We start from the raw sequence: 21,337 nt of genomic DNA on the forward strand, positions 1-21,337 counted from the left end.
ACCTCTGTCTCTTGAGTTGCTGGGACTACAGACGTGCACCAACGTGCCTAGCTAATCTTTTTTTTTTTTTTTGTGGTAGAGACCTATAATATGTTTTGGCCTTGTGTGCCCACCCAAATCTCATCTCGAATTGTAATCCCCAGATGTTGAGGGAAGGACCTTGTGGGAGGTGATTGGATTGGATCATAGGGGCAGTTTCCCCAGGCTGTTCTCATGATAGTGAATGAGTTCTCATGAGGTCTGCTGGTTTTATAATGGTCTCTTTCCCCTTCACTCTCTCTCTCTCTCTCTCGCTGCTTTGTAAAGAAGGTGCTTCCTTCCCCTTCACCTTCTGCCAGCATGCAGAACCGTGAGGCAGTTAAACCTTCTTCCTTTATAAATTACCCAGTCTCAGGAAAGTTCTTTATAGCAGTGTGAGAACGGACTAATACATCATGTCTTGCCAGGTCGCCCAGGCTGGTCTCAGACTTCTGGACTCCACTGATCCACCTGCCTTTGCCTCCCAAAGTGCTGGGATAACAGGTGTAACCCATGGTGCCCGGCCAACCTTTATTTCATGTACTTAAATATATATGTGTCTTAACTCTGATTATCCCCTTTCACCTCAGTTCTTCAAAAAGCTCTTGCTATTTTCCCTTATCAGCAACCTGGCGTTGACCATATGTATTTCCCAACGTCAGAACCCCTGATGATCATAACCATTAGTCAAGTGGGCTATATGCCCATTTATCAGTTAATTACTTGGATCAGAATGATGTGATTCATTAACTATTTTATTGAGTTCATCCTCTTTGCCAGATGCAAGCACTGGTGAAAAAACGATGAATAAAAGTTATGGGAAAAATAGATAATAAAGTGGTAACAAATACAGTGTGTTGGAAAGATAAATGCGTCTTGTGAAAAATTAATGCAGTTAAGATAGGTATGAAATGCGGATGTGAGGAGTGATTGCCTCTTTCAGGAGTTAGCTTAAGAATGTCTCTTTAAGAAGATGGCAATAAAAAACCTGAGCAAAGGGAATGTGTGAAAATTGTTATCTCTTCAGGGAGCTACAACACTTTTTGGTTAAACTTACATGAGAAATAATAATGTTGAATGGGCCCACTTCCATGTGCTTTGAATGAGTGGACTTCTCCTTCAGAGACTCATGGTCACTTTGGTCCACAACCTATTATAAAAAGTCTCACATGCCTATTATAATGTATTGTATAAACCCACACACTTGTGATCACTTGATTATTGACAAAGGTACCAAAAACACAATGGAGGAAGAATAGCCTCTTCAACAAATGGTGTTGGGAAAATTGTATATCCACATGCGGAAAAATAGAATTGAATCATCATCTCACACCATATACAAACATCAACTCAATATGGATTAAAGATTGGAGTGTAAGACCTGAAACTATAAAACCACTAGAATAAAACATAGGGGAAATACTCCACAGAATTGATTTGGACAGTGATTTCCTGGATATGGCCCCCAAAGCACAGGTGGCAAAAGCAAAAACAAACCAAAAGGGATTGTGTCAAACTAAAAAGCTTCACACAGCAAAAGAGACAATAGAGTGAAGAGGCAACCCACAGATTGGGAGGACATGTTTGCAAATTTATTTTAATATTTTAATATTTAAGGGTTTATTATCCAAAATATGTTAGGAACTCACACAGCTCAAAAGCAAGAAAACAAATAATACAATCAAAAAAAAGTCGAAGGACTTAAATAGACACTTCTCAACAGAAGGCATTCAAATGACCACCAGATATACGAGAAAACGCTCATATCACTGATCATCAGGAAAACACAAATTAAAGCTACAATGAGATATCACCTCACAATTGTCATAATGGGTATTTTCAGAAAGATATAACATAACAAATGTTGGTGAAGGGGTGGAGGAAAAGAAACCCTTGTGCACTGTTGGTTGTGATGTAAGCTAAAGCTAAGGCGATTCCTCAGAAAATTATAAGTAGTATTACCATACAATTTCCATAACCAAAGAAATTGAAATCAGTATGTTGAAGAGATATCTGCACTCCTATGTTCACTGCAGTGTTGTTTACATTAGTAAGGATATGAAGAAACCTAGATATCCATCTTAAGATGAATGGATATAGAAAATATAGCAAGTATTCACAATGGAATTTCATTCAGCCCTCAGAAATGGGGGAAACCTTGTCATTTTTGACAACATGGATCAACCCGAACAACAAAATACTATGTCGATAAACTAGGCTCAAAAAAGACAAATACTAAGTGATCCCACTTACATGTGGAATCTAGAAAAGTTGAGAGTAGAATGTTGGTTACAAGAGGCAGAGGATAAGAGTGTATGGGAAAAGAGTTGTTGATCAAAGAATATAAAGTTTTAGTTAGACAGGAGGAATAAGTGTTATTGATCTATTGTACAGCATGATGCCTATAATGAATAATAGTGCATTATATATTTCAATATTACTCAAAGTGGATTTTAAAAGTTTTTACTGCACACACACACAAAAATATGGGAAGTAATGGGATTGTTGATTAGCCTAACATAATCATTTTACATTAAAAACATATATAAAACATCATATTGTACCCCCAATATATGTAAAATTATTGGTCAATTCAAAAAACTTCAAACATTTTCTTGTGATAGTTTCTGCTCTGGGAGAAGTCAGAATGCAATTTTTCAACATCATTTTTCTGTCCTAGGCTAGGATCTTTTAGTTGAAAGAAACTCACAACCTCAATGTCATTGGCCACTTCATTAAGATGTGTCATGATAAGATCCCATTCCTGTTTCCCTCTGTGATTATGCCACTGATCTGTTCTTGGAATTGGAAGGGGAATCGAGAAAGAACAATAACAGAAAAGTGTAGCATCTGGACTCCTCCCAGGAAGAGCTTCTTTTATTTATTCACTTTAAAATTGTTATTTATGTCTCTGTGTAGAGACAGTATCTGCTTATATTTTTCCTGGCTCTGAAATGTGGCATAATCACAATTGACTTAAACTGGCATTGAATACCAGTCACCATATTTGTGGAAGACAATGTAATGTTTTGATATTCATATACATTGCGTAATGATCAAGTCAGGATGATTAGTATATTCATCACCTTAAACATTTATCATTTATTTGTGATGAGAATATTCAAAACTCTCTTCTAGCAATTTTGAAATATGCAATACGTTATTGTTCACTCTAGTTATCCTCCCATGCCATAGAAAAACATGCCGAGAACAATTACAGATGTAAATAATCGTGGTTCTTTAGAGCCACCTCAGGTTTAATATCTCTCCAAGAATCAAACTAAACCTTGATATAAAACAAATGACTCCTTTAAAACTCAGAGTGTCTGTTTGGAAGTATTGGCTGTGATGTTGCCCATTTTGCCATGTGTTCAGATATTTTCCCAGAGTTCACACCAAGTGACTGGCCAAGTAGCTGTGGATGTTAGTATTTGAGAAAATATTTCCCTGCAAGGCTTTCTCCTACATTTAGAATAAAATCCAGATTATTTGCCTTCACCTGGCCCTGAGAAGGCCCTGATCTATGTCTTCTACTCCTTTCTGCTTACTGCCTCCTATCTCAATCATCGGAGGGTTTTGTGGGTTTTATCCATCAGGTTGACATGGCCAGCCCCTTCATCATGTTAGAGGGACCTGATGACTCCGTGTAATAACTCATTTACTACTTTTCTCCCTGAATTCATCACTGCCCAGTTTGACCAGATAATATATACTAATGTTTTTATGGCTCACATCAGCATGTGGTCTCCACAAGGTAAAAGACTATACCTGTTTGTCCATCATTTTACCTGATGGAACGAGAACCAAATTACATAGGAAGGGTCCAATATATACCTTATTAATTAATTAATTAACAATAAATTAATCAAATAAATTATTAATTGAATTATTATTTTAATATAATAAATTAATATTATGTACTATATAATATAGTGGTATATAATATTGTATACTATATATAATAGTATAATATACTGTACATACTGAACCCTTCCTATGTGATATGGTTCTTGTTAATTAACTTGAATGAACTTCAGCAGCCTTCCAATTGCTTTTGCTTGAAGAAATTCTTCCATTTGCCTTTTCTTGCAGAAATTCTGGAGCCATTTTTTATGCTCAGTGTTATATCACAATTGTGGTTTATTATATGTTTTTGTACAAAGCCTGATCAAACTGTTTAATTTCTCCAGAATACATGAGGATATATTATACTTTTTACTAAATAAGGACTTATAACATTGGTGATTCTTTAACATCAAAGCAGTGGTAGAATCTCCAAAAAAAAAGTCAAAATCAAAACACAAAAATTATTCCTAGCGGTCATATTCAGAGCAGAAAAATTTAGGTTTTCTTCTTGAATTTAGAAAAAAGGAGTAAGATGTATCACGGAGTGAGGAATGTATCTCCCTGAATGTATAACCCATTTGAAGAAGTAAAAGGAAAATTCGAGTGAAAGGAAATTCGAAATAATGAACTCTAACTCTGTGTAGAGAAACTATCTGTTTATATTTTTCCTAGATCTGTAAGGTGGCATGATCACAAGTCCTTTAAACTTGCGTTGCATACCAATAAACATAAATAACATACCACAAATAAATGCACCCCTCATTGCATGTCATAGTGCTTCATTCTGTGGGAATATTCAGACCAGAATGACGAGGGTCTTGTTCATGCAGAGACTGGGTGACATGGGTAGCCTCATCTCTGATTCAAAGAAAACTGGTTTCTAAGTTGTGTTCTTCCCTTCCAAGTTCTCTGACCTAAGGCAGGATTTTTCTTGTTTCTTTGTTTTGCCTCACCAAGCCTCGAAGTGCTCACTCAACATGGAACTAATATCAGAACCCCATAGTGTTGTGAAGATTAAGTTATATATGCAGGAAATGCATTTACAGTAATTAAATATTAGTTGGCCTTCTAATCCTAATTATTATAATTTTAAAATATTCCATGAGCTTCAATTTAAAAGAAGACACAAACAGAAATGAGTAAGTGTTAATAAAATGTTATAAGCACAACAGGAGTAGAAGTGTGGGGGAAGAGATATCAGCTATGCATAAGAGAAGATGGGATGTAAATTTTGAATTATGTTTACTGATTATATGGGATTCAGATTGATAGTCATAAGCTACGTAAAATAGAACTTTCCAGAAGTGAGAAATGCTCTGTGATAAGGTTCAGATAGGCAGGGAAATAGAGGGCTACAGAGAAATGCAGGAGGTATAGAGTGACTGTGGTAGTGAGTGTGAGTCCTAGAAACAGGTAAAGGGAGACACAATGCACACTTTAAAAACATAGGATATGAGATTAAAAAAGTAAGGTTCCAAAATTTAGATAATCCATCAGGAATCATAGATTATAGAATGACAAGATCAACTCTATGTTTAGACAAATAACTCAAATGACAATGAGTAGATTATATTCTAAGTAAGAACTGGACTCAAGACATGAAAACACTTAAGAAGGTAGTCAGAAATTAGAGAAAGATATTAGGAGCTTGAATTTGGGCAATAAATGAGAGGGATGTATTACTATAAGTCTCAATTTTTCCACAAAAATAAAACCCCTCCATAACCCCAACCATTGATAGACTTGAAGTAACTTAAGTGAATTAGTAAAATAACAGTAGTAAAACTTTTGTTAAACACAATGTTTGATACAGTAACATAGGATTTCATCCTGTGCAAAGTCATGTATATATTTTACAAATCATAGCTGAAGCCTGACATCCCAATTTCCATTTTATATGTTGCATGTTGTCTCTACCCTGTCATTGTCTCCTTGCCTTTATGTAAATAATTTAAGTACAAATAACTTTGATAACTTTATTTAAATAATTTTATTAATTGGTATGTATACATGAATGTAAACTGTTCCTATATTCTTCTTCAGATTATTTGATCTCAATATTTTTATTGAAATCAGTAAAATCATAACTTAGATAAGGTCTCCCTGAATAGTTTTATTAAAGGATGTTAGGATAAAATGGACTCCAGATGGCAATTACAATAAATGTGTACATTCTGAAAATGAGCCAACAGGTAGAGAAACACATAACCACTACTTTAGCATGTGAGTTGTGCTTGTTACTTTTCAGCCCATCAGCAAAATTGTATATACCAAAGATACATTTTTATACACCATATGCACACACACACACACATATAAAAAAAACTCTGAAAACTTTTGTTTGGATACTCTAAGGCCATGCTGTCCAACACTGTAGACACTGACGCCATGTGACTACTGGGCATTTCAAATGTGTTTTGCCCACGCTGTGCTGCACTCTAGTATAAAATAAACACAAGACTTTGAAGACTTGGAATGAAAACAAAGTGAAAGCACATTAATTATTTTGTGTTGTTACATGTAGAAATTATGTCAATATATGAGTATAAGCATTATTACATTAATGGTAATATATGTACAGACATGTACTATAACATTGCATATAACATACTAACAATGTATGCTATGTAATTAACATCTATGTTAAAATTAATATTAATTATAGCATTGTTTTGAATTAAATATATTATTTAAATTTATTTGACTGCTTAAATGTACCTATTAGAAAATTTTAAATTATGTTATATTTCTATTGGACAACCCTGCTCTAGGGTGTTCAAATCAGCTTGGAAAGAGGAAATACGAAGGGAGTAGGGAAGGCCATGATTATTCTTTCAGGAAAGAGAATATCCCAAACACTCTTGTCATGGCCCCCAGGACTTCCTTATTCCTGAGGCTGTAGATAATGGGATTGAGCATGGGGGTAAGGATGGTGTAGAAAACTGCCAGGATCTTGTCTTCAGCTGGTGAGCGGAGATTCCTTGGCCGAAGATAGGTGTAGACAAAAGGTGCATAGTAAAAGATCACAACAGTTAAATGTGTCGAAATGGTACTTAAGGCCTTTTTTCTTCCCTCCTTTGAGCGCATATGATAGACAGCAAATAGGACTCGGCCGTAAGAAGCAGTGATGCCAATGAAAGGAAAGAGCAGATAGAGGCTTGTACTTACAAAAACCATATATTCATAGACCCAAGTATCTGTACAGGCAATAAGCAACATGGCTGGGACATCGCAGAAGAAATGGTCAATGGCCCTAGTCCTGCAGTAGGGAATATGGAGGGTAGAGACTGTGTGTGCCAAAGAGGTGATGGACCCCAGGGTCCAAGAGCCTATGATCGTCTTTACACACATCATTTTACTCATGCGGATGGGATAATGGAGAGGGTGGCAGATGGCCACATAACGGTCATAGGCCATGGAGGTCAGTAGTAAGCCTTCAGAACCTGCCATGGTGAGGAAGAAGAAGCTTTGCACACCACATCCCAGGAAGGAGATGCCTTTCTGGCCAGAGAGGAAGTTGTACGCCATCTTGGGGACGGTGGTGGAGATGTACATCAGGTCCATGAGGGAGAGCTGGCTGAGAAGAAAGTACATGGGTGTGTGGAGACGAGGATCCACCTGGATGAGGTGAATCATGGCCGAGTTACCCACCAAGGCCAGAAAGAATATGAGGATGATAAGGCACAAGAGGAATATGCCAGTTTGATTTGGGGGAAGCAGACCCAACAAAATGAAATCATTTGAAGTGTGATTCCATTTCTCCATGAAAACTTTCTGCTGTAACTGTGTTGAAAGAGAAATAGAAACAAAAGCAAAGCAGAAAACATGAAATGAAACACAACAGAAAAACAAGAAGGAACTGAGTTTATCAATGTTTGTTTAGAATGCATTGTTTCTCCACAAACACTGCAGGTTTTGTTGAATCAATTTTTATATCTGAATGGAATGTTCCCTACCCAATTGTTTCTGGTAAGCATCTCAGCAAGTCACAGATACATGTGAGGTCTTTCAGTAGAAAGTCTAGCCCTGTAGGCGGCAAGATAAAGAAGATAATTAAAGCAGTCCTTTCTAGATAACTCCTCGCCAATTATTGGAGGAACCACCCCCAATAATTCAACATAGCTTCTTTTCTATTTTCCCTAAGTGTCAGCTGGTCTGAGAAATAAAGGGAAAGAGTACAAAAGAGAGAAATTTTAAAGCTGGGTGTCCGGGGAGACACCACATGTCGGCAGGTTGTGTGATGCCCCTCAAGCCACAAAACCAGCAAGTTTTTATTAGTGATTTTCAAAGGGAAGGGAGTGTACAAATAGGGTGTGGGTCACAGAGATCACATGCTTCACAAGGCAATAAAATATCACAAAGCAAATGGGGGCAGAGCGAGATCACAGTACTGGGGTGAAATTAAAATTGCTAATTAAGTTTTGGGAATGCATTGTCATTGATAACATCTTATCAGGAGACAGGGTTTGAGAGCAGACAACCTGTCTGACTAAAATTTACTAGGCAGGAATTTCCTCATCTGAATAGGCCTGGGAGTGCTACAGGAGACTGGGGCTTATTTCATCTCTTATCTGCAACCATAAAAGACAGACATACCTAGAGTGGACATTTTAGAGACCTCCCCCTAGGAATGCATTCTCTTTCTCAGGGCTCTTCCTTGCTGAGAAAAAGAATTCAGTGATATTTCTCCTATTCACTTTTGTAAGAAGAGAAATATGGCTCTGTTCCGCCCGGCTCTCAGGCATTCAGACCTAATGGTTATCTCCCTTGTTCCCTGAACATCGCTGTTATCCTGTTCTTTTTTCAAGGTGTGCCCATATTTCATATTGTTTAAACATACAGGCTTTATGAACAATTTGTGCAGTTAACACAATCTTCACGGGATCCTGAGGTGACATACATTCTCAGCTTACAAAGATGACGGGATTAAGAAATTAAAGACAGGCATAGGAAATCACAAGAGTATTGACTGGGGAAATGATAAATGTCCATGAAATCTTCACAATTTATGTTCAGAGATTGCATTAAAGACAGGTGTAAGAAATTATAAAAGTATTAATTTGGGGAACTGATAAATGTCCATGAAATCTTCACAATTTATGTTCAGAGATTGCATTAAAGACAGGTGTAAGAAATTATAAAAGTATTAATTTGGGGAACTGATAAATGTCCATGAAATCTTCACAATTTATGTTCTTCTGCCATGGCTTCAGCCGGTCCCTCTGTTCGGGGTCCCTGACTTTCCGCAACAACCAGTCACATCACTTATGAGTTATCGGCAAGTCACAGGAACTGAGGAAGGCAGGAATACCTACATTCCCCAATGTTTTTATCTAATAGGGCGTAATTACAATAGAAACTGTCATGTATGACTCAGAAACTTTCTATATGCTTAAATTATAAGTACTGAATTACCTAGCCCTCTTCTTCATCTTTAATTTCTGGTCATTCCTCCCCAGCTGACACTATTCTAGCAAGATAAATCTCAGTCCTCTCCTTGATACTCTGCTTTTCATGTTCCTGACAGGCACTTCTGTGCCTTTCCTGAAAATGTACCCACAATGCAAATCGCTCCTTGAACTATAAAGGTTTTGTAAGTCTGATAAGATTCACATTAATTTTAAAATATTATTTAAACATTCTCTCTTCCCTAATAAGGTTTTCAGATGTTGAAGACCTACAGAACTCAATATCAAATGCATGGATATTCGCATACAATATTCTTTTCTTCATGTAAGTAAATTATACATAGTAAACCTCACAGATCGCATAGTAGGTTTATTTTATTTTTTTTTAAATTGTATTTGCCACAGCTGGAAGCAAAAAGTAGTGTCATAATGGAAATATAACAGATCAGTAAATTATATAAAAATATATATATATACACACACACATATACACATGTATGTGTGTATGTACATATCTACCTATCTATTGTCTATTTATCTATACCATATATAGGAGTCTTTGAGGTACCATAAATTATTTCAACTCTTCTTCACGTTATTTATTACAACCTTTCCACAACATAAATTCTGTGAATTTAGGCATTTTATCTTCAGTTTTCAAGTATTTAAAGTCGTATTTGTAGATGTAAACAATAACCTTCTCAAATACTGTTAGTGATAGAATCACATTTTGATCCTGTGTAGCAGCTTCAAATTTTCAGTCATTTCAGTACCCCCAATTTAGTAATTATTTGGTAAATGCCTTTCCTGTGTGTAAAACACTTCAGTCAACTTAAATTCTGTAATTATTGCTGTGCTGCAAAAGATCAAGCCTACTTAAATTTTCAGACTTGTTTGAAGCATACGGAGATTAGAGAGGATGTTCACTCTTTGTTCTTGTAGTCTGATTTTCAGTACCATAGGTGACAGTAGAGTCAAGCACCTGCAAATCTATTCAACTGGAAACGCCAGTGTGAGTAGGAGGACATTTGTGATTTGTGACTTAAGTATGTCTTCCTTTCTGAATTCCTTTACTTAATCCAGGTTTAAATCCAGGGGAAGAAATGTGGCAGCAGGATCCCATGAGGTGTGTCCAATACCAAGCCCTGAACAGGCTGACTTGGGTCTCAGTTTATGTGTAGCATCCTGGAGTTGTTTTGAAGGGAGACATTTTGATTCTTTCTTGCATAGACCACAGCCTCCGAGTATGATAAAGATTGTTTAATGGCACTTACTACGATAACGATTTTGTTTCCAAAAATGGAAAAGTGGCATGTTGTTGGGCAATGGAAGAGAGTAGCTACTTTTAGGATCCTGTGAATCTAGAACTTGAAACTTTTAGGTCATGAAATATTGGAGTTTGAGTTTAGGATCTATTTCCATTGTTGTCCAGCAGCTTTCCTTGTTAGACATGGGACCTTATTTAATGCAACGGAATTACAGCACGCATCACTCTGTTGGTTACATTATTGCCGGGTAAATATTGTTCCTGTAGCTACCAGGTGAGTCTAAGATTAGTGACTGCCTTGGTCGTTCTTGTTGATTTAAAGAATGGCACTGAGACAAATTAATATAGAAAGTGCATCTGGGCCAAGTTTGAGGGCTGCAGCCCAGAAACACTTCCTTGGGAAGTACCCTGGAGAACAAAGAAGAGACCCAAGTTTCTAAGGTAAAGAAAGGGAGGAATCAGGAGAGGGGACAAATTCTAAACTTGTTAGAAAATCTCACTGATTTCAGAAACAACATTGATCAGTGATTGGTTATGCATTATTTAACTATAGGATATGTGGTATAGGGCATTGATAGGTTAATTCATGGCTAGTGGACACAAGTCAGTCTACAGCCCCCATAGCACGTAGCTTCAGGAGACGATTACCTTGCTCAAGGAAGAGTGAGATGTGACTGCGGCCACATTTTCAATGTCTCTCTGGGCCTGATAGTTTAAAGGGGGCTTGCATTCCTCAGGAAAAAAAATTTTTTTCTTTCTCATTCTAAAAGATACATTGATGAAATTTATAGAGTTAAAAAAAAGCCCTCATTTCATAGGAACTAATAGCATAAATGTAGCAACTGTAGGGTCCTGAATTTATTTTGCAAATGTTATGAATAGTTAACTCATAACATTTTAAAAACTCCTTTAGAGAATCAGCAGGAGACCAATAGCATATTGTCATAGACTCAGCTACCTCAACGTCAACAATGTATAGGGCAGCTGTAAAGAGAATTCAGAGTTCTGTGTGTTCAGCACATAGCAGGTCCTTAGTGTCACTGTGATTTGCCCAGTCCCTGTGTAAACTATGGAGAGTCCTCAGACCCAGAGAAATTGTCTTTATTAATGTCACATTGTTTGAGAGCTACACATAGTGCAACACTAAGAAGTACATGTTACCTTGTTTTACATTTTTACATTTACATTTGCTTTTCCAATTTGTTGTGGAACTGTCTATTCCCTATGCAGCAGAGAGTTTCCTTATGATGGGAAAACAACATTTCCAAAATAGCTTTCTAGGTTAAAACAAACCCAAATCAACTCATATCAATTCTATTACTATGACTCACCTTGTCCAAAGTTCTTCAGTTTGTATAGTGGGAGAAAAAGCAGCTTTATAGTGACACCATCCTCTGCTAACATTCCATATATTACAGAAAACATGTAAACATCAAACTGTGTTCTGATAGTCTGTCAGACTTTCAATAACATTATGTCACTGATCAATAGTCCCTGCATTAAACCAGAACTCTTTCTGAAATGAGAATCTCTTCTTTATGTGCCAAAATTTATGAGGAAGAAATAGCAGATAACACTTTATAATATTCGTTCCTTACAGCTCCTGCAGCTAGTCATCCTCTCTACGGTGAAATCAGAAAACAGCTTCACCAACTCTTGTGAAACATTTTCCTGTTTGCATAAGTAGTGCTTAGATATGACCTCTTCCTTTTCTATTACCTCGTTTCAGTGAAAACAGAATAAGACATTTTATACTTAATTTCCTCAGGTTCTACCGTCAGAAGACAGAAGGATGAACTACTATACTTCATATGTAGAACCTTAAGTCACTAACCCTTAGATAGTCCTCTTTCTCCTCTAATTGATCTCCAGTGTCCAAGTCCATGGGGGCCAAAACCTTGGTCACTTCACTTCACTTTGCTGATTTCAGGATCAACTCAGTTATGAATTAGGGCAAATCAACCAACCCAATCAACTTTGCTGCATTCAGCTGTTACTAAGAATCAGACTGAAGAGGGGTGTATTTAATATTCCAGAACATGACCTCAGAACTGTAAGAGATGTTAAATTATGTTTATGGAAATTATCTCATTTTGTAAGTTAGAGAATTCTTTTTCTACTCAGAATATTTAGCACCTGCTTTTTGTAAGTTAGAGAATAATTGGCTAAATAATTTAAGAAACCTAAATGATTGTTCCTAAATGAAGACATTTTTAGACATGTTAAGGTCTCAAACACACATGCCCACACCCACACACAGACATTTAATCACAGATAGTTATCATTTGAAAGAAGTATGATGTATCTGGAAAAAAATGCGGTCTATTCTTTTGTTTGTGTTAAACTTAGTAGGAAATTAAATGCATGATTTATGCTGGTGTCACTCTGTATTTCTTTCTCTATAATCATAACTTGTGTTTCCTCAAATCAGATTGGCTCTCTTATGCTCAGTTTACATGAAGTATAATGTCTACTGGTTAAATTTTAGGCTGGACTACGTGACTGCTTCTTCCAAATGATAAAACTTTAAGTATGTATAAACATGTGAATGATTTTTGGAAAACATAAGAATTTTCTAAAATCTACAGATCCAAAAAACTGAAAGCCTTAAGACAAAATCCTGAGGACAGTATGGTCTCTGATTAATCTTCAAGCTTATAGAAAAGAGATGGATGTAGAGTGTATGTTACATTTTTTTCGCCAACATTTAGCATTCTTAACAAGGTATCATTGGAGCTAGATGGGTGAGAAATGAACTTTACCTTGGCAAAGAGCTGCATATGTGGGGAACAAGCTACAGGATAGGTGACACGTGTTTTCTCCACTTTCAAACACGGAATTGAGAAGCTCATTACTAGAGCATTTCTGTTTGCATACAATGGCAGATTTCACCCAAGATTGAAATACCCCTGGGTAAATTAGAAGACATACTTTCTATAATCATTCCATCATCATGGGAGTATTGGCCAAGAGACATTAAGAAGAGTTGCAGAAATTTCAGGTGCTTCATGATAGTGGACATAAGGCATTAGAAGTAAGATGATGAGGGAGGTAAGACATAAATTGTGGATTGCTTCAAATTTCTGAAGAAAAAATATAGGTATTATTGTGTAGATGATATGAACTTTCAAAAATCTAAAAGCCAGTATGAAAAACGGAGAAAGATAATTTGTGCATAGTTGAAAATATTTTTACATCAAAGGCCACTAAAAAAAGAAATAATTCTTATAAAAAGTAATTAATGAGACCTAAAATGGGCCAGGAGGTCTGCTAAGAATTGAGGATTCAGTAGGACATGGGATTAAAATAATAAAGCAAGTAATTAATTAAAAGAACAAAACCAGAAGAATGATATGACTCCAGAGAGTGGGCAAAAGTTAAAACTTCAGATACACACATGTTGATTTTGAGTTGTCAGCAATATTTATTGATTTTGTACATTTATTTATGATCAGCTCATGCAAGGCACCACTGACCTTAAGTCTGAATCTATGTGTGCCATGAAATTTTACAAGACCATGGATCAAAGCAGTCAAGACTGGCCAGATGGGGTGGCTCACGCTTGTAATCCCTGCACTTTGGGAGTCTGAGGTGGGCAGATCACTTGAAGTCAGGAGCTCAAGACCAGCCTGACAAACATGGTGAAACCCCGCCTCTAATAAAATACAAAAATTAGCCTAACGTGGTAGTAGCACCTGTAGTATCAGCTACGTGGAGGCTGAAGCTTGAGAATTGCTTGAACCTGGGAGGCCGAGGTTGCAGTGAGCTGAGATCGTGCCCCAGCACTCCATCCTGGGCGACAGAGCAAGTCTCTGTCTCAAAAACTAAAAAAAAACCCAGATAGGACTAATTACACATACATCTGTAAACCTCATTAAGGTTCTTATCTTTTCTAACTGTTAAAGTCATAGCACACCACTGTTGTTATTCAAAGGAATTAAAATAAGATTAAAGGATCTCTTATTTTATTTATGAAGAATCTCAATATTCACAAATATTAAAATAAAAAATCATTTATATTTTGTCAATGACATACTTTTACATTTATTTTACAAAAGGGAAAATCTTAGCTCATTTTATTCAAACTTAAGTAGTTGTTAATAAGATAGAAAATAAGTTTTCAATGTTTGTTATTTGTTTTGATGATCATTCTGTTTATTGAAAGACAGAAACCTGGACTGATGTATTCATAAATTTTATAATTTACATATTAATCTTTGCATGTATATATGTATGTATTTATGTTGAGGGAAATTTTACACATAAAAGAGGTGCACAAATAACTATATTGTAACCATTTAAAAACCACTATCAAAATATAAATAAATAAGATCAACACTTACTATTCCCCACAAATAGAATTAATAAATTATAATTGAATTTCTACAAGTTACCAAAACAGGTAAATGTAAAATATATCCTTAAAGACACATGATTGATGTTGACTAAATGATACTTCTATTTTTACATTTAAAATATAGCATTTTAAATTACAGACATATTGAGTTTGTGACAATATTTCATTAATTATTATTTTTGAAAGTCTTAGAATTATACATTTATTTTCTGTAAGTTTAATCTAATTAATAAAAGCCTTAGACAGAAAATTAAGTTCCATGGTTCATTATTTCACTCAAATATTCAACCAGCATTATTGAGCAACTGCTATGCACTAGGCTGTGTTCCATACAGTTGATTACACCAGTGAGCAGAACAAGCATCTCTCATTGTGAAGTGAAAATTTTGTCATAGAATGAAAATAAACAGTAAATACAACCAATGTGCTTATTATTTCATGTACTAGAAAGTGAAAAGTGGTAAACAAAAATGTGAAAACGAAGCAGAGTAAGGAGGACCAGAAAATTGGGGTTCAAGTGGGAGCTTTACAATTTTTTTAAAGAGTGTACCTACTAGAAATGAATGTACCTACTAGAAAAGAAGGTACCTGCTAGAAAATTTTTAATTATGTTATGTTTCTATTGGGCAGTCCTGCACTAGGGTGTTCAAATCAACTTGGAAAGAGGAAAGAAAAAAAGGGAATTGGGACGGCCATTATTATTCTTTCATGAAAGAGAGTATCCCAAACACTCTTGTCTCGGCCCTCAGGACTTCTTTATTCCTCAGGCTGTAGATAATGGGATTGAGCATGGGGGTAAGACTGCCAGGATCTTGTCTTCAGTTGGTGAGCCGAGATTCCTGGGCCAAAGATAGGTGTAGGCAGAAGATATGTCGTAAAATATCACAACAGTTAAATGTGTTGAAATGGTGGTGAAGGCCTTTTTTCTCCCCTCCTTTGAGTGCATATGATAAACAGCAAATAGGACTCGGCCATAGGAAGCAGTGACACCAACAAAAGGAAAGAGGAGAAAGAAGCTTGTACTTACAAAAACCATATATTCATAGACCCAAGTATCCATACAGGCAATAAGCAACATGGCTGGGACATCGCAGAAGAAATGATCAATGGCCCTAGACCTGCAGTAAGGAATATGGAGGGCACAGACTGTGTGTGCCAAGGAGTTGATGGATGCCAGTGTTCAAAAACCTAGGATAATCTTTCCACACATCATTTTACTCATGTAGATGTGATAATGGAGAGGGTGGCAGATGGCCACGTAATGGTTGTAGGCCATGGAGGTCAGCAGTAAGCCTTCAGAACCCACTATGGTCAGGAAGAAGAAACTTTGCACACCACATTCCAGGAAGGAGATGCCTTTCTGGCCGGACAGGAAGTGGTACGCCATCTTGGGGATGGTGATGGAGATGTACATCAGGTCCATGAGGGAGACCTGGCTGAGAAGAAAGTACATCGGTGTGTGGAGACGAGGATCTATGTGGATAAGGTGAATCATGGCCGAGTTACCCACTGAGGCCTGAAAGAACATGAGGATGATAAGGCACAAGAGGAATATTCCAGTTTGATTTGGGGGAAGAAGACCCAACAAAATGAAATCATTTGAAGTGTGATTCCATTTCTCCATGAAAACTTTCTGCTGTAACTGTGTTGAAAGAGAAATAAAAACAAAAGCAAAGCACAAAACACAAAATGAAACACAACAGAAAAAAAGGAACTGACTTTATGAATGTTTGTTTAGAATAAGTTGTTTCTCCTCTAACACTGCAGGTTTTGTTGAATCGACTTCTACATCTGAATGCAATGTTACCTTTCCAATTGTTTCTGGTAAGCCTCTCTGGAAGTCATAGATGCATGTGAGTTTTTTCAGTACAAAGTCTAGCTCTGTAGGCAGCAAAGATTAAGACAGTAACTAAAGTATTACTTTCTAGATAACTCCTGGCCAGCCAAATCAAGCATGAGTTATCAACAAGTCACAGGAACTGAGGAAGACAGGAATACCTACATTCCACAATGTTTTAATTTAATAGGGCATAATTACAATAGAAGCGGGGATGTGTGACTCAGAAACTTTCTATAGGCTTAAATTATAAGTACGGAATTACTAGCCCTCTTCTTCATCTTTAATTTCTCATCTTTCCTCCCCAGCTGACACTACTACGGCCAGATAAACCTTGATTCTCCCATTGATACTCTGCCTTTCGTGTTCCTGACAGGCACTTCTATGCCTTTCCTGAAAATGTGCCCACCAGTCAAATCACCTTTTGAACTGTAAGTGTTTGGTATGTCTGATAAGATCCATGTTCATTATAAAATATTATTTAAATATTGTTTCCTAATAATGTTTTCAGATTTGAAGGCCTACAGAACTCAAAATCAAATGCACAGATATTTGCATACAATATTCTTTCCTTCAAGTAAATAAATTATACATAATAAAGGTCACAGATTAAAAATAGGTTTTTTAAAAAAATTGTGTTTGCCACAACTGCAAGCAATAACTAGTATCATAATGGAAATGTAAAAGATGAATAACTATTATACAATTACTTATGTGTGTGTATGTACATATCTACCCATTATCTATCTATCTATACTATATATAGGAGTCTTTAAGGTGCCACGAATTATTCCAACTGTTCTTTACATTATTTATTATAATATTTCCACAAAACAAATTCTACATATTTAGGTGTTGGGAGCAAGCCCCCCAAAATCTGGCCATAATCTGGCCCCAAGACTGGCCATAAACAAAATCTTTGCAGCACTGTAACATGTTCATAATGTCCCTAATGCCCAAGCTGGAAGGTTGTGGGTTTACAGGAATGAGGGCAAGGAACACCTGGCCCGCCCAGGGCAGAAAACCACTTAAAGACATTCTTAAGTCACAAACAATAGCATGAGCGACTTATGCATTAAGGGCATGTTCCTGCTGCAGTTAACTAGCCCAACCTATTCATTTAATTTGGCCCATCCCTTCGTTTCCCATAAGGGATACTTTTAGTTAATTTAATATCTATAGAAACAATGCTAATGACTGGTTTGCTGTTAATAAATAGGTGGGTAAATCTCTGTTCGGGGCTCTCAGCTCTGAAGACTGTGAGACCCCTGATTTCCCCACTTCACACCACTGTATTTCTGTGTGTTTGTCTTTAACTCCTCTAGCGCTGCTGGGTTAGGGTCTCCCCGACTGAGCTGGACTCATCACTCAGGCATTAGAATCTTCATTTTTTCAAATATTTAAAATAGTATTTAGAGATGTAAAGAATAACCTTCTCTAATACTGTTGGTGATGGAATAAGATTGTGAACACTTGTAGCTGCTTCAAATTTCTAGTCATTTTGATACCACTAGTTTAGTAGTTATTTGGTAAATGCCTTCCTGTGTGTACAATATCTTATTCAACTTAAATTGTGTAATTGTTGCTCTTCTGCAAAAGATCAAGCCTACTTCAATTTTCAGACTTGTTTGAAGTATACAGAGATTAGAGAGGATGTTCACTTTCTGTTCTTGTGGTTTGATTTTCATTACTGTAGATGACCGCAGAGTCAAGCACCTGCAAACTATTCAACAGGAAAAGCAAGTGTGAGCACTAGGACATTTGTGATTTATGGCTTAAATATTTCTTCCTATTTAATTAAGTAAAACAACAAATTCAGGTTAAATGTTAATAATTGAGAATAAAGAAATCAAAAGGCCAAAAATAAATAATGTTCCCTTTCTGGAAAGTTTGTCTAGCTTTTTATGCCTAGGCCTTTCCTTGGGATTTTAATTTATGGCTCAAACTTTTATAGTCTCTGTCGCTTTACACCACCTCAAATCTAGCAATTTGTTTTTTTCATCATGCAGTCTTCCAAGTGGAATTAATTATTATTGTGGCAATTCTTATATTCCCAATATCTGGGTGACTTCTTCCTTTACTTAGGCTTGGGGTGAAATGTCATGTTTTGTGAGTGATCTTCTGTCTGAGGGAGCTATTGATGCCACATCCTGCTCAGCATATTGATTTGGATAGACATCTTGGGTTACTTATTTTTCAACTTTTACATAAAAAAGAAATTATTAGTTTGTTGCCATGATTTACATGTAGTAACTGAAACTCAACTTTTACTCCATATAAGCTTGAGTAGCATTAATACAATTGTGAAAGAGAGCCTGCCACAGAAAAATGCAAATGTATTTTTATGGCTGCCTAAGGCACAGTCACAGTGAAAAGCCGGGTACATGACAGGTGCACTGTAGCATTGGATATGGATGCCAGATGGGATCACAGGCATCCTCTGCTTCTTGTAGATCTTTAGAAATAAAAACTGATCAGCTAGAACATCTAAAAACCATCATTATGATACATTCATTTCTTCAAAAAATGTTCAATGAGTTTCTGTTTTATGACAGTGCTACTAGCTACTGGCATGCTTTGATGATTAAAACACAAAAGATTTTACAATATGTAATTAAAATGTAGTTGATTATACAAAAAATAGACCAACAAACTCAAACATGGTGTTTGATGTTGTGTAGTAATTAGAATTCTAAAGAAAACTAAAGAAGCAGAAGGATCATTGGACTAAACAAAGAGATTCAGAAAGTACTACAAAATACTTTTCTAATTTCCAGGCCATGTATGATAAAGATTGACTTTGTAACTGATCTGGCCACAGTTTATCAGTAAGAACTATCCTACTCATTTAGTTCCAAACAAATATTTGATTCATTTTATCAGATTAATGTGTTGAGAGTCTTCTATGCAGTAGTCACTGAGTGAGGCAGTGGAGATAGAATAATTCATCAGGTGCTGTCACATCCCCAAGTGGGTGACCAACTGTCCTGATGTGCCCAGGCCTTAGGGGATCCCCAACATGCCCTGGAAATTGGAAAAGCCTTTTGGAGTACTTTCTGAATTCCTTTGCTTAATCCAGGTTTAAATCCAGGGGAAGAAATGTGACGGCAGGATCCCATGAGGTGTGTCTGATACTAAGCCCTGAACAGGCTGACTTGGGTCTAAGTTTATGTGTGACATCCTGGAGTTGTTTTGAAGGCAGACATTTTGATTCTTTCTGGCACAGACCACAGCTCAGAGTATTATAAAGATTGTTTTATCGTAGTTACTACAATAATGGTTTTATTTCCAAAAATGGAAACCTGGCATGTTGTTAGACAGTGGAAGAGAATAGCTACTTTTAGGGTCCTGTGAACCTGGGACTGGAAGCGTTTAGGTCATGGGACATTGTAATTTGAGTATAGGATCTATTTCCATTGATGTCCAGCAGCTTTCTTTGTTAGACATCGGACCTTATTTAATGCAGCAGAATTACATGAAGCATCACTCTGTCGGTTACATTATAGCCGGGAAAATATTGTTCCTGTGGCTGCCAGGTGAGTCTAAGATTAGTAACTGCCTTGGTCATTCTTGTTGACTTAGAGAATGACATTGAGGCAAAATTAATGCAGAAAGTTAATTTGGGCCAATGTTTCTGGACTGCAGCCCAGAAACACTTCCTTGGGAAGTGCCCTGGAGAACAAAGAAGAGACCCAAGTTTCTTTCTTTTTTTTTTTTATTATTATTCTTTAAGTTCTAGGGTACATGTGCATAACGTGCAGGTTTGTTACATATGTATACTTGTGCCATGTTGCTGTGCTGCACCCATCAACTCGTCAGCACCCATCAACTCGTCATTTACATCAGGTATAACTCCCAATGCAATCCCTCCCCCCTCCCCCCTCCCCATAATAGGCCCCAGTGTGTGATGTTCCCCTTCCCGAGTCCAACTGATCTCATTGTTCAGTTTCCACCTATGAGTGAGAACATGCGGTATTTGGTTTTCTGTTCTTGCGATAGTTTGCTGAGAATGATGGTTTCCAGCTGCATCCATGTCCCTACAAAGGACACAAACTCATGCTTTTTTATGGCTGCATAGTATTCCATGGTGTATATGTGCCACATTTTCTTAATCCAGTCTGTCACTGATAGACATTTGGGTTGATTCCAAGTCTTTGCTATCATGAATAGTGCCGCAGTAAACATATGTGTGCATGTGTCTTTATAGCAGCATGACTTATAATACTTTGGGTATATCCCCAGTAATGGGATGGCTGGGTCAAATGGTATTTCTAGTTCTAGATCCTTGAGGAATCGCCATACTGTTTTCCACAGTGGTTAAACTAGTTAACAGTCCCACCAGCAGCGTAAAAGTGTTCCTATTTCTCCACATCCTCTCCAGCACCTGTTGTTTCCTGACTTTTTAATGATTAACATTCTAGCTGGTGTGAGATGGTATCCATTGTGGTTTTGATTTGCATTTCTCTGATGGCCAGTGATGATGAGCATTTTTTCATGTGTCTGTTGGCTGTATGAATGTCTTCTTTTGAGAAATGTCTGTTCATATCCTTTGCCCACTTTTTGATGGGGTTGTTTGTTTTTCTCTTATAAATTTGTTTGAGTTC

General features: G+C 36.7%; 1 protein-coding gene and 1 pseudogene across 1 annotated transcript; both read right to left on the bottom strand.

The window, feature by feature from the left end:
- Window positions 1–6,572: 6,572 nt before the first annotated feature.
- LOC103230958 (olfactory receptor 2L13-like) lies at window positions 6,573–7,653 on the bottom strand. Its single transcript, XM_037986133.2, has one exon. It carries the CDS (start codon window positions 7,627–7,629, stop codon window positions 6,691–6,693), a length of 939 nt encoding a protein of 312 aa, XP_037842061.1. The 5' UTR covers window positions 7,630–7,653; the 3' UTR covers window positions 6,573–6,690.
- A 7,941-nt stretch (window positions 7,654–15,594) lies between these two features.
- On the bottom strand, window positions 15,595–17,510 carry LOC103230957 (olfactory receptor 2L13-like; annotated as a pseudogene).
- Between the last annotated feature and the right edge of the window lie 3,827 nt (window positions 17,511–21,337).

This window comes from Chlorocebus sabaeus, chromosome 25 (genome assembly GCF_047675955.1).
Source record: "Chlorocebus sabaeus isolate Y175 chromosome 25, mChlSab1.0.hap1, whole genome shotgun sequence".
In the NCBI taxonomy this organism is placed as follows: domain Eukaryota; kingdom Metazoa; phylum Chordata; class Mammalia; order Primates; family Cercopithecidae; genus Chlorocebus; species Chlorocebus sabaeus.